The sequence below is a fragment of the Pyxicephalus adspersus genome, chromosome 12 (genome assembly GCF_032062135.1).
Source record: "Pyxicephalus adspersus chromosome 12, UCB_Pads_2.0, whole genome shotgun sequence".
Classification (NCBI taxonomy): domain Eukaryota; kingdom Metazoa; phylum Chordata; class Amphibia; order Anura; family Pyxicephalidae; genus Pyxicephalus; species Pyxicephalus adspersus.
Window position 1 is genome coordinate 12,296,952 of NC_092869.1, and position 15,409 is coordinate 12,312,360.

The 15,409-nt window shown below is 38.2% G+C and overlaps 1 protein-coding gene across 1 annotated transcript; it reads left to right on the plus strand.

The window, feature by feature from the left end:
• The first annotated feature begins 946 nt into the window (after positions 1 to 946).
• LOC140342542 (uncharacterized) lies at positions 947 to 14,858 on the plus strand. Its single transcript, XM_072428749.1, is given in 8 exon segments — positions 947 to 1,063; positions 1,629 to 1,647; positions 1,771 to 1,899; positions 2,296 to 2,486; positions 3,047 to 3,249; positions 3,419 to 3,529; positions 4,147 to 4,288; positions 14,319 to 14,858. Coding segments are annotated over 8 exon segments (1,452 nt in total).
• The last annotated feature ends 551 nt before the right edge of the window (positions 14,859 to 15,409 follow it).

Sequence of the window (15,409 nt, forward strand, 5' to 3'; positions counted from 1 at the left end):
AATTACATGTCTGGCTTGGATCTATTTAGCATACAATGCAGGACCATGCTTACTTTAATATCCAGTTGTTTGAAATCCTAAAAATTATTGAAATCAAAAAATTAATAAATTAATCCCAAAGTGTTTTAAACTGTCTACACACATTTACTAAATTTACCAGATCTTACACAATATATATATATGTATAATCAAGAAAGTTGCCAAAGAATTTGTATTTATGTCCATATAGTCATGAGATTGATGCAGCTCTACCATACAGCATAGCAAAAACATCATGGCAAATGCTTTGGTGTAAATGTTATTTTTTTAAATATTTATATTTAACTTTTACTACCAACAATACCCTACCAAGTGTGTGATAGGACAAATCTATATGGATGTGTAAATGTTTGTTGCTTTTAATGTATATATGTATATATGGGTCAGATAAATAAAATGTCATTACAAACTTTAAATAAAGTATCATTTTTATAGATATATGGTACAGGTATAAAAAAGCCCTTCCTCATTCTCAGGCACCTCATACATTATTGATTGTAACAGAAAACATAATTTATTTTGCATTATATAAAAGGGATAAGCACACCAAAGTGATAATAAATCTGGTTTAAGGAACACTTCCTGTTCTTGTCTCTCTCCTATACAAAGTACAAAAACATACAGTTAGATTAATCAAAAATTGTCCATAGACTGTAGTAATGACATATGACCATGGTAGGGACATTAGATTGTGAGCCCCTTTGAGGGTCAGTTTTTGATATGACTATGGAATTTTTTACAGTGCTGCATAATATGTTGGTGTTATAAAATTACAGTGTAATAATAATAATATTGTGATTAGTGAATGAGGGACCACCTTACCTCCTCACCCCCCATGGTCAGGCAGTTGGTCACGCCCACTACCAGAGACAGGTTTCGGTGTATTGTTCAGGGGGGATAAATAGGGATGGCTGAGGCACTGGCAGTACCAGTAGCTCTGACACCAGTTGTGGTAGGAAGGAGCCCACTCATCCCGTTACTGGAAATCTCCCTTTGGCGGCTGGACAAGAGAAGTGACCTGCAGGTAAGTGAGTGGACGAAGCAATGGACTTTTTAACAACATTGGAGCTTAGGGTTCATGGGGTCTCCTTTGTGCTGGGTCTTGGTGGTGTTTGGGGGGGTGTTCAGGAGGTGCACACTTCTAGCAGTGTACCCAGCTTCTTAGAACCCATAAAATACACCTAGGTACTTGCTCTATGCCCAGTAGGGCACCTGGCTGCACATTTGTACTGGGCAAGGGGTCTTGTGTGCTTGAGGTGAGAGGGATAAAATGCCCCATCCCCTCCAAGGTACTTTTATTGCCTTCACCTAAGGCAGCTGCCTCTATTGCCTACCCCTTGACACTGCTGTGTTAGCCCATATTTGGACCTTAAGAGGACCTTAACTGCATTCCATTAGTCTACAAAAAGCACCCTGGATCCTACTTTTTTTCATTGTAGCTTAGATGCCTGCTTAAGTCCTTAAAGGGTTGTTCATTTTGGCCCATAGATGGGTGCCAACTCTGATCCCCAGACAAAAACCTAGGTGCACTTGTTTCTAAGTGTTTATAAGTGCAGAACTGACTGAAGTTTTGTATTTTATCTGCTTAGTTTGTCTTATTTGTCCTATGTGAGTTTACAAAGAGAATGATGAACTCTCAAACATGGGCATGCTTGTACTCCCTGTACAATAGTAAGATTTTGTTTTTATTTTAATTGGCTTCATCTATTTAATAATCTGTGTTTATTTCAGATATTTCATTCACTGCGTCCGCAAAGACAGAAACAATTGTTGCTATTCACAAGATCTTGCCGCTAGCCGCTCCAAAATGGTCTGCAGATTTTATCTACATGGGTCCTGTGTTTATGGACGTAACTGCAGGTGAGGAAGTAGCAGGATATAGTTCTCTGTTGGTGCTGATGATATTGTTTACTCATACAGGTTTTCCTGTAGTATTTCACTGAAAGCAGAACATATTTTAAATATGTACACTAATGTGATTGATTTTAGTGTTTGAATGCACATTGCTAATTTCTTTTTCTTCTTCTCCCCAAGATATGGACACCCAGAACTACCGAGAAAAGAACAAGACTTGGACAATGCTAAGGAGTTTATGCCGGGTCAAGGACACAAAAGACATGGTAAAAATTTTAACAATTTTTTCGTCATGCATCATAAAAAATGTTTAATATTCTCTATGCTAGCATAAAAACGTAACTTCATACAGCATTCTTCCCCCTCAAAGTTCTTGTGTAATTTATTTTTTTTTTTTTCCAGCACCATCTGGCCAACACATTCAGGAAGCAGAGCTGTTAGCTAACCTGAAGAAGGAGATTTGTCACTATGCTGCAGTGGAGCAATGCCGTTACGGAGTGAAGTGCGTTTATTCACATGGAGACCTATGTGATATATGCGGGCTACGGATCCTTCATCCCACTGACATGGCTCAGAGGAAGGAACACATTAAGGTACAGAGAAAACTTATTTAAATTACCTTCTAACTTACCTACATGTTTTTCCAGTGTATGAGAAATCTTCTCAGCTGATAAAGATAAGTGATTCAGGTTTTGTATGTCATCTTTACCTCTAAGGGCCTATTTATGCTTTGCATGTATTTGGGAGGTGTAGTTAAGGCAACCCATGCATTTTGAGATGGAGAAGTTCCTTAAAGTGAAACTTAAGCATGTATCATACTATAGGCAATTATTTACCCCCCTGCTGTTTGTACTGTCTTGGCAGAATGAAAATAAATTGAATTGTGTATATACTATCAAGAGAAAGCATACCCTCTTCAATTCCAAATATCTTTGCACCTTCAAAGTGGTAGCTTTGTTTTGCAAATCAAATGGTGCTACCCTCCCAAAAATCAGTTTTATTCCCAGGTTGTATTGAAACCAAAGGGAGATGAATACTTTTCCAAAGCAGTGTTCAAGTCGCATTAGAAATAACTTATGCATAAACTCAAAATGTGTATAAAGTGGAAATACTGTCATGTTTCCTTATTAAGTGTATTCTGTTTCTAATCTAGCTTTGTATTGAGGCGCATGAAAAAGACATGGCCATCCAGCACAGTAAGGACGTTGTGTGCGGCATCTGCATGGAGGTGGTTTATGATAAACCAAATATCTCCGAAAGGCGTTTTGGAATAATGCCCAACTGTAAACACTCCTACTGTCTGACATGTATACGAAGATGGAGGGGTACTAAACAGCGTGGGAACAGACTCATCAAGTAAGTTATCTGGTTGTATGTATACAGTGTGTGTGAATAAAAATAATAATGAGAAATATATTCTGCTAATACATGAGACAGAACATGTACAAATAATGGCGGCGCTAATTGGACTGTGTGGATTGCTATCTTCATAAACAATTATATTGTGCTTTTTTTGTGTGTGCAGATCATGTCCAGAATGCCACATCAAATCAAACTTTGTGATTTCAAGCTAGTACTGGGTTGTGGAAAAGTATGAGAAAGAAGAGCTGATCCGGAAGTACAAGGAGGTCATGAGGTAAGACCTATGTTCTACATCCATTGCGGGAGAGATCTAGAACACTTGATCTGAGTGCATCTGAACTTGTATTTTATTATTACATGATTCTAGGTCACAGCAAGAGGAGTGTCAGTATCTATAGATTAAAAATGACTGTCAATGCACACATTTTTGGTATATATCCAGTAAAGGCTCCAGTTATTCCGTAGCTTCCTAAAGGACTCTTTCTGTATCTTTATTGGGGTTTAAAAATGGCCTGACTATATCATTTTATGTCTAGACAAAACAAAATTAGTACAACTCCACAATATATACACTAGGTTTATTTTAAAGGACTGAAAATGTCTTTGCATTCAAATCCCAAAGTGTTTTCAGTCCGGCTCGGTTCTTTACTGCTGCACTGCAGAATTTCTCTTTTTACCTTAAGTGACATGAGAGGAGGACTGGGCCCCTATATCTCCTATTGCCTTAATAGTATTAAATTTGTTTAGACATATGTGTTCAAGGTGAGTGAAAAAATGCATACAATAGATACATTTTCTTAGTTAATGTTACAAAATACTAAAGAAAATCATGCCAGGAGTGTGGTGTAAACTACTCATTCTGTTCAGTAAGGTTTTCTTGTTTATTTCCAGAAACAAATCCTGCCAGTATTTTACCAAAGGCAGCGGTAAATGTCCATTTGGAGACAACTGTTTTTACAAACACGAGTACCCCGATGTCCCTCTAGAAGAACCACAGCCACAACAAAGAGAGGATACGTTAAGCTGGTGCCCGGTAAGTTTCCCCCTTGCGATATCTTGTGAATGTCTTCAATATAAACATAGTGGCAATGTTGTCTATGGGACATGGAAATGTAAAGATGGGTTCTATGTACACAGAAATGTTCCCATAGATGGGATTTGACCATAGTTACGTTCTTTTCTCAATGTTGCTGTAACAATGTAGCTATTGGTAGAAGTATAACACATTCTATTCAGTAAGCAATGGCAAATATTAGTGTGTTTTGTTTTTTGCACCTCATATATATTAAAGTTTTAGTTTACCTTGGACCTCAATGATCTCTGGCCCTGAAGGAATTAGAAACCTTTACTGATCCTGTCTCTTTACTTTTTTCTAGGCCCATCTTAGGAACGTGATGTGGGAAATTGAGGAACATCAAAAAAAAAAACAGCGATCTCTTAAGCGAGGCGGATCTTATTAACTTTATGATAAGTGAAATGTTTATTGGAAAATACTTATGACGACGAAGAATAGACTCGGAGGATGAGTGACAAGTGGACTTATTTCATTGAGATGTGGACTATTTATATGACCTGGACCTATAGCACTAGTCAGAGGAGTTTGGACTGTCTCGGCCGTGTCAGACAGTAGCCATATCCTGTGGTGTTGTGGCAGTGCCTGTGTTTCTCCTAGGCAAGCCTAAAATTCCAGGTGCTGTTGTATTTTTATTTTGACGTTCGCCTTTCCCCCCTTTTCAAGATCGTCTGTTTCCCTTTTTAAAAAAAAACAAAACAATTAAAAAATACTAATCAAAAATTCAAAATAGAGAATGTGGATTTTCTTTTCATTGGCAATAGTTTTTCTTAATTACCTTCCTACGTTTGTATAGTACAGATGCTACACAGAGCCACATCTATCCTTGCTGCCTGTTATGGCAATCAGTGCAATTATTCTAAAGCTAAGAGGTTTAAACATGATAATGGCTGCAATTTATAGTGGGACTGTCCTCACTGTGTCTAGAATCAGACATGCTGTGACCGCAGATCAGTAAGGAAGCTTCAGGGCAAGCCTTCAGGTACTTGAGCAACCCAGACAGCTGGTAGGAGATGAGTGTTGGATGGTTGTAGGTGACCATGGTCATGTTATGTAAGCAGCAAGGACAGAACAAATCTTCTTACAGAGTAGCTTATTACTAGACTGAGGTCTTGCAATAACTACCCTGGAATCCAGTTCCTCCAAGGTCACTTCCAAGCTCTAAAATATAAATATTTCCCTTCTAAATTATAACCATATAGACAATACATAGACAAATTGAACTTAATCTGTCAATGTGCATGGGTGCTCATTGGGAAAAAAGCAACCATATACTGAAGGTCAGTGGGAGGAGGACCCCATTACACTGGTGATTAGTGGGATATGGGCACCCTTAGGTTACATACACATTTGCAATATTTGTCAATAGAAAACGAATGATTAACAAACGATCAATGATTATTCACAAATATTTTGATAGTTCCTTTTTGGTGCCATAGAATCTGTATTTATGTCCATTCAGTCCTGAGATTGATGCAGCTCTAGCACACAGCATAGACCCGGCAAGAGAGAGGATCTGTTTTTTTTTCTGCTGGAAATTAAAGCAAAACTTTCCCTTAAAAAAAACGTTAAAAAACGACTAACAACTGATCAACGATTCTGCACAATTTTGAACAATCCTATTGTGTACAATTCTGTACATGCTGTAACGATACGTTACAATTGTTCAAATATAATTCACCAATAATGTACACATGCTAGATACGATCGTTTGAACGATGCAGGAAGTGACATATATATATATATATATATATATATATATATATGTGTGTGTGTGCGTGTGTGTGCGACTGTGATTTCTCTTTGCCTGGAGTTCTGCTTTAACTCAACTGAATTTACTACAAAGAATGTTGTTTAAAATTGTTAGAACATAAAAAGAATAGTATTGTTGTAAGATGTTATGAAATGTGTGTAGACAGTTTAACATACTTTGGGATTAATGTATGCATTTCTTGAAAGTTTAGCAAGATTTCACACAATTGGATATTGAAGAAAACATGGTTCTGCATTGTATGCTAAATAGATCTGGGATGCTTTTTTTATAGTGCAAAGCAAGGTACTGATGACAAAGGCAACACCCTCATTGTACCTTTTGTCTGGAATCCCTTCTAAAATATAACTGTATAGACAATACATAGACAGACTGAACTTAATCTGACAATCTACATGGGTGCTCAGTGGGAAAAAGGCAACCATATACTGAAGGTTAGTGGGAGGAGGACCCCATTACACTGGTGATTAGTGGGATATGGGCACCCTTAGGCTACATACACATCTGCAATAATAAACAAATGATTACCGACAGACCAATGATTATTCACAATTATTTTGAACAATCATATAGTGCACGATTCTGTACATGCTGTAACAATACAAATGTTTAAAGATAATCCACCAATAATGTACAGACACTGGATGCTTATATTTGGAAGGTGGAGGATGGTGTTGCATTTGGCATTCCAATCACCTTATGGATTGCAAATTCACCTAATTGTGAAAAAAACAGACAGGATGCTTTTTTGTAGTGCAAAGCAAGGTACTGATGGCAAGAGGCAACATCCTCATTGTATCTTTTCTCTGGAATCCCTTCAAAAAATAACTGTATAGACAATGCATAGACAAAAGGAACTTACTCTAACAAGCTGCATGGGTGCTCAGTGGGAAAAAGACAACCATATACTGAATGTATGAACTATTTTTGTGCAAATGCAATCTGTCTGCAATAAGCATGTCTGGTCCTGATCTATTCAGCATACAGTATAATACAGAACCATGTTTATTTCAATCTTCCAATTGTGTGCAATCTTACCAATCATTCAAAAATCAATACATTTATCACAAAGTGTTTTAAAGTGTTTACAAACATTTACTAAGATCTTACAACAATTTGTTTTGATGTTTTAAAAAAGGAATACACGTCAGATAATTGTCGTTGGAAACAAATAATTAACAACTGGTTGTTCGATAATCGTTACACTCGCTATCTATAGTGTGTACAGTTGTGCAGTGATCGCTGATGTTTCTACACATACGCAACGAATGTTCAATGCAACACACAACACAAAAAAATAACTTTTATTTATGTAACACACAAACTCTCACACACACACACACATATATAAATCGTTCCAGCATGTACAGAATCATGCACTAAATGATCGTTCAAAATATTTGTGAATAATCATTGATCTGTCGTTAATCATTCGTTTTCTTTACATATAAGGATATCCATTACACCAGAACATTTCCCACTATGTTTTTTTTATATACTGTTTTTTTTTTTAAACGTTAAAGTTCTGCTATCACTGCAGCAGGTACAAAAAAATCAGTAATTTTCTCAGGGCTGCATCAATATAAATTATTTGCAATCAGTGGAATAATTCTCAAGCTAAAGGGGTTTAAACATGATATTGGCTGCAATTTAAAGTTGGACTGTCCTCACGGTGTCCAGAATCAGACAAGCTTTGACCGCAGATCAGTAAGGAAGCTTCAGGGCAAGCCTTCAAGTATTTGAACAACCCAGTAGGTGACCATGGTCATGTTAGGTTGGCAGCAAGCACAGAACAAGCCTTCTTACAGAGTAGCTTATTACCAGACTGAGGTCTTGCAATAACTATTCTGGAATCCAGTTCCCCAAAGGTCACTCCCAATAATCTCTACCAGGGGGTTTCACATGCAAAGCTGTTAGGTTTAGGCTAATTATGGCTACACCAGGAAGCTGTGTGTCAAAAAGACCTTCTTCTGTGTCTTGATTGAATTATGGGCAAAGTTTTTTTGCATAGCAAAGCTGAAAGTAAGATGTACCCATCCTTCAAGTGTATTGGTAAAAAATCTGAGGTGTGCTGGTAGTAGAAGTGGCTATCCTAGGCTGACCTTCGGTTTTGTTTAGTATGCCAGGGTCCAGTCATCCTTTAGGAGACAGCATAACCTGTGCAACTTAATGGATGAGAAAGAAAAAAACATTAATGACCAAGTAAACAAAAGCTAAAATCAACATGGTTCCCTTTTTTACACTGAGACCTAGAAAACAGTATCCGAAGCAATCCTTAACCAAAGCTCCTTAATTTACAAAAACAATGGATGTTTTATGGAGTGATGCCCCACAAAACATAATGATGGTTCAAGTTTTCATCGAACTCCAGGAAACAAATGCTTTTGATACTGAACCTTGGGACGACTGACATGAATTTGTTTGGGATTTTATTTCCACCCTCTGTTTTAGTAGGTGACCTCTTTCACATAAATGATAGAAAATGTAAAAAATTGGCATCAGAATAGAGGATGAGTGGAAATCTTCCATTAGCGCAACTCATTAGACCTATGGTGATGTCTATAAGATAATCATCTCAGAGATTTTCCTTTTTGTTTCTAAGATGGGATGTCAAGGGAAATCTTTTGACATATATAGTGCCTATTGCAGACATATTGCATTTGCACAGTAATAGTGTTGCATTTGGTATTCCAATCACTTTATGGATTGCAAATGCACCTACTTGTGGTAAAAACAGACAGGATGCTTTTTTTGTAGTGCCATGCAAGGTACTGGTGACAAAGGCAGTACTTCCAATTTAACTTTTGTCTGGAATCCCTTTTAATAAATAGCTGTATAGACAATAGTGTGCCTGGAACTTAATATGGTAATGTGCATGGGTGCTCAAACAACTAGGAGGACCCCATTACACTGCTGATTAGTGGGGTATGGGCACCCATACATTGAAAGTAAGTAGGGCCACCTTACATTGGAAGTAAGTAGGAAAAGGATCACCTTACAAGGGTGGTTAGTAGGAAAAGGGCGGATAGCAGGGGTGTTTTTACGACTACAACCCTGTTAACACACAAAGCAGCTTCTGTCAGCTCATACTAAAAATATCTGATGTTTTTGTTCGTTCATCCTACAAAACCAATGCTAAATTTTGGTGAATACCATTATCATTTCCCCACTAGACTATTATAACACCTTTCTGTGTGTTCTACTAGTGAGCCTATTGGTAGCACTCCACTCCATCTTGAACTTGACGTGGACCATTCACCTCTTTTCTAGCTCCTCATATGCTGATCCCCTCTGTTATTCTCTTCACATTATAAGCTTCTAACCCTGTCCTATAAAGCCCTCTCTAATACACACCCTTAAATGTCCTGCTACTGTGTTAACCCCTTGTTGCCCAGTCTGTTGTTTCCCAGCCATTTCCCTTGTGCTGTCTGTGGATACCCTTGTCACCTGTGCCTCCTCTTGCTTCCAGTGTCTCCTGTGTTCTCTGTGTCAGTGGCCCCTGTGTCACTGGTGTCTGTCTCCTGGATCCCTGGTGTTTGACCTCTGGCTTGTGAGCTGACCTCTCTTACTTGCTGCCTGCCTTAACCTCGGTCTTCCTCGAAAATCATTCTGCTTTGTGATTTGGTACCATGTTTCATCCTGCCCAAACTGGTGTGCCCAAGGACCGCAACCTGGCAGTAACCAGCAGCGCAACATCCTCACCACTAGACGCTCTGGAGACGACCTGGTTACTGCTTAAGATAATTTTCAGTGGAAGTGGAAGTTCATAGTTACATAGTTACAAAGTAGGTTAGGTCCATCATCTCATCTCATAACACAGGTCAACAAAAAATTCATTTTGATAATCATCAGAAACCACAGCAATCATTTCTAATTCAGTTTTTTGATCAGATTTCAGACGTCTATTCAGTTCTACCCTAACACTTACAGTTCCTGAGTTAGGAGTACTATTATAGTACGTGCATGTATTTTGTACTAAAACGTAAGCACCATTGAAGTGAATGTTAATACATCTTCAGTGTGAAGTAAAATAAGGCACACTGTGGTATAGATCTACTGAGCAGTGTCAGTCAGGTTGTTTCTTCAGAAATGCTTAGAGTATGATTTTCTTGTATACTCTTTGGATTGTCGCAGTACAGCATCCACCAGTAGTCAGCCATCATACTTTCATTCCAGAAACCTTGGTAGCGGTGCCCTATTAACTGAATGTTCTGGTGAAATCCTTCTTCTTGATCGTCACCATACCATAATTTTCTGGGAAGAATTCTAGATGTGAGTGCAAGAAATGTATTTTTAATAACATGTGACAACCCAGGTTCTGGTATGAATCAAGCAGAATCTGAACTCCTTCCTTGTATTCTGGAGACTTATGGTTGCCCAGGAAATTTTCACACAGCCACTTGAATGCATCCCAAGCTTCTAGCTCAGCTGCTGAGAGAGATTGTTTGAAAACATCATCATGGCATCATGCCGTACTTGATCTGTGGCCCTATAAATATCCCTTCTGTCATTTTTGCTGTGCTTATGTTTGGAAACTTCTCAACAAAGTACTGAAAACCCATGGAGTTTGAGTTACCCATGGCCTTTACAAGGTTCAGCATCATGCCTACCCTGATATGGGGAGGTGGCAGAAATATTTTATGCAGATCAACCATAGGCAGAAACTTGATACTGCTTGTTTCGGGCTTATAGGTATCTCTTGGTAGCCAATCATGCTTGACATAATATTCTCCAGTAGATCGGCTGTCTCACAGGCAAAAAAATCCTCCTTGCATTCCCATAGGCAAGCCAATAACCTATAGACCCCCACAGATGTTCCACTAATGTGTTTTATACTGGATTGCTTCAAGTAGTAAGGACTCCTTTAGGTTAACAGAATGGGCAATAGGTAAACTTGGTTTGGAATTACCATTTTTTTTTTACTTTATTTATAACCACAAAAAAAAGACAGTTACATAAAAAAATAAAATATAAAGTACTACAATAGTGCAAATACAAATACAATTATTATAATACAAAAGTATAGAAATATCACATTTTCCATATAGGCTCAGTCACATTGTCAAATAAATAACAACAACTGTGATAAATATCCAATAAAAGTTAGTATCTTCTTTTGTCCAATACATAGTTTTTTTTTCCTTCCTGAGCCATTAGTATAATAAAAATTGCAATATCAAAATCTTCCTGTATCTGTCGTCTCCATTTTCTCCATTTTCCTATACGTCTAAAAAAATTAAATTAAACCCAAAATAAAAAAAAAAAGAAGGGGGAAGGGGGCATAAATTTCTAATCTGGACTAGTATTTTATTTTCACAAAAACTCTCATGTCACAGTTCCACAGGGCAAAGTGGTGGACCCACTGTCACCAACCAAGTGGGTGGAGATGTGCAATGGGCACAGGGTTTAGGCAGTAGCTTGTTCTTCTGCAGAGCCTCTAAAGATGAGGATGTTGTGTGGCAATCAAGAGACGTCAGGAAACAATCTGAGGTTGGTTCACGGATAGCACAGGAACAATATGCAGAGACTGGAGCTGTAGAAACCTGTGAGTAGAAGCACAAGGAACTCCTTCATCCTGGCAAATTCCTGTTGCCAGGTCACTTCCTTAAAAAGGGGATGTCAGGTGATAAGTGTAGGTCATGTGAGCCGTCGATACCAATCCCACCAGCAGAGGCAGTGCTGGTGATGAGATGTCAGGTGTTATTCAGATGCCTGCCAGCAGATTGAGTGCCTCTGCAGAACACTCCAGGCAAGGGAGCAGCTGACAGAGAATCACCTGACCTGGACCAGGAAGTGCGCTGAGTGTTGAATCCAGAAGCAGAGATGATGCTGGCAGGGAGGGCTGCAAGGAGGGTGAGCCAGAAGGAGGCACAGATGCCCTAGACCTGTGGGGATCTGTGACATCTCCCTTTATTTTCCCTGTATTATAATATAATACCTTCTAATTCAAATCTATATGACCAAGGAGCAAAGATAGTCATTTAAACATTGCCTTAACTTTATGATAAATGTATATTATAGCATATAGAGTGGAGATACCAATGTAAAACTTGACCGGAGTATGTTCCATATAGGCATACCATTTATCAAAAAACTTGGTTACAACATTATCCCCTGAATGCTCAATCTTTAATAAATTCCTATAATATAGCATTTGCATTGAAGTTTCAATAATTTTCAATCTAGGCGGATCTTTGTGAATCCATTGCAAAATAATTGCTCCACATGTTGCCAATAGACACAATGATATCCAAAGTTTAGTTTCTTTCCTTGTCTTGCCTTCTTGTGAATCCCATTTCCCAAACACACATAATAATGGTTTCAAAACCAACTTTATTTTCATAAGTCTTGTGATATAAAAAAGAACATCTTTCCATAGTTTCTGGATCTGGTTAGAATCCCATAAATTATGTTTAAGTGTAACTTTTTCATGTTCACATTTTAAACATCTAATATTTCCAGATATGTCAGTAGATTGTGTGACATTTATTGAATGGAATACCTTATAGGGTCTATGGAGTATCTTAAACTGAATCTCCCTCCAAATTTAATTGGGGGTAGTTCTGCAGACCATAAGATAACCTTGCACAATTTTATCAGAAATATTTGAAATACCAAAATCCTTCTGCCATCCCTGAGTTGAGCCTCCAGGATATGGATGGCAAAAAAGTTATAAAAATTGTCAAAACTATCATACTCTCCCACTCTAGCTGGATCAGACATATGTGCAATGCAAAATTTTAGGAACTGCAGATAGTAAATTGGGATGTGCCGCTCTCGGTGGTAAAGCATAGTAATGTTCTCCAGGTAGTTTGTCTTGGCAGAGCTGGAGAAAAAAATCACCCACTGTCTTCAATCGCTTAAACTTGATGGCACCTATGATCTAGTCCCTGACGGAACTGAGGATTACCTTTTATTGGTAGAGATTTAGACAGAGAGCATGGCAATTCCAATTTATGTCTGAGCTCTATCCAAGTAAGTATAGTATCTCGAATAAGAATATTGTGCTTAAGGTTCTGAGGCAGTTGTGATATTTTGCTGTGCAATAGTTCTGTTAAATGCCAAGGATGTACCAAGACCTGCTCCAACTGGGTATTAGAACAATAGGAGGTCCCCTTTATCCAATCTATATAAAGTCTAAGATTGTAGGCTAAATTATACATTCTAACATTGAGGAGGTTTACACCAATCTCCTTTACCGGAAGATACAGTTTAGTCAGCGAAATTCTAGGTCTCTTTCCCAGTCATATGAATTGAATAAATGCTTTATTTAAAGCTTACACGTCAGCATGTTTCAACAAGAGTGGCATCATTTGTAATGGGTACAAAAGGCGAGGGGAAAAAAACATTTTATTAAGATGGCAACGTCCCATCAATGATACAGGCAACTTTTCTCACAAATGTAATTCTCTATGCATTTTTGGAAACAAAGGCAAATAATTCAGCTTATAAAGACATGCTGGTGTTTTTCCAATACGTATGCACAAATAAGTAATATGATCTCTAACAACTGAAAAAGGGATGAATATACCCAATATCTATCCCTTATATTAATAAGTGGGAGAATCTCACTTTTTGAAAAATTAATTTTTTAAACCTGCCACTTTCCCAAATAGTGTTAGTATTTGTTGTATTTTGATGATATCTCTTGATAACTCAGCTGCAAAAAGTACGATATCATCTGCAAAAAGTGCAGCTCTGATTTTCCTATTCTGCATTTTTATCCCATGTAAAGAATCAACTGTCTCCAGAAACCTCAACAAAGGTTCATTAGCAAAATTAAACAGGAGCGGTGATAACGGGCACCCTTGTGTTAATTCTCACTATAATTGCCAGATCTAAAGTAGGATGACATTTAGCATATTCTAATACCATAAGTACTCTGCGGATATTTGTTACTGCGGATCTGCCATTAACAAACCCTACTTTATATATATTTAATTTATTTATTATTTTGACATGATTTTGTGTCTCAAACATTTTTTATACTCATACTAATATATTAAACTGTGAAATAGGGGCGTGGCAGGAAGCCGAGTGTGATGGACACTTCTTGCTGAAGCTGCAGAGTAAGCACAGCTAACGGGGATTACAGCACCACCCAGGAGACCAAGAGTTCGGCAGTTTTCACCTCTACCAGCCCTAGCACACTGGTGAAGAGATTAGGAAGAGGAAAGGTCCAAAGGCTCAGAGAAAATTAACAGATTTTTTCAACTCCAGTCACAGCAAGTCCAAAATGGCGCCGGCAGACTCACCACTCAGTCCCGCGCAGCTTCCTCCTATAACCTGTCAGAAACTACAAGAGCCTCTCAAAACGTACGGAATGACAGAACCTCAGAAGGCACTTATCTCTCTTCATTCCCCAATAAAAGCCCTGCAAAATCCAGGCGAAAATTCTCTATTGCAGTAGACTGCCAAGGTAGGAAATCTACTATTGAGCACAATAACACCACAACAGAGGGTATATCTGATGATCCAATAGCCACCTATCCTACATCTGATCAACCTATATCAGATACCACACCTAAAGAGATGCTAGTCTCTTTAGGAAGCTCCTTACATAAGGATATTTTATCACTTTTTCGACAACTTAAAGGAGACCTACATGAAGTGGAGGATAGAGTAAGTCATATAGAGAACAAAATGGGCGACCATGCCTCTGCCCACAATGAACTAGTGGATTCCCACAATAAAGTTCAGGAAAACCTAGAGCAAGTACAAATAAAACTTTCAGATCTAGCACCTATACAGATCACGTAGGAACAACATCAAATTTAGATGCATAGCAGAGAATATCCCAGCGACAGAATTGATACACTACCTGCAACAACTGATTGTTTCCCTAATCCCTAACGCAACTAATTATGAACTTATCATTGATAGAGTTCATAGATTGCCCAAGCCGGCACACCTCCCTGACAGGATTCCGAGAGATGTGCTAGCTTGTATACACTACTACCATATCAAAGAACAGCTCATGACAATTTCAGAAATGCATCCCTACCAGAGCCTTATACCCACATAACCATGTGTACAGATTTATCCCAAACAACTATCATGGCTAGAAAGAAATTCATACCAATCACTCAAGCCCTAAGAAATAACCAGATTGCATACAAGTGGGGATTTCCGGTCAAGCTTCTAGTGAACAAAAGTGTAACCCTGCATGTCATCAAGACGCCCCAAGCAGGCTTGGACTTACTAAATTCTTGGCATATTCATCTACCTGTTGATCAACCCCTACCAACAGGTTCTGAGGTACCCAAAGATATTGTCCCAGAGTGGAGAAAGAAAACCACCTAAATCATCAA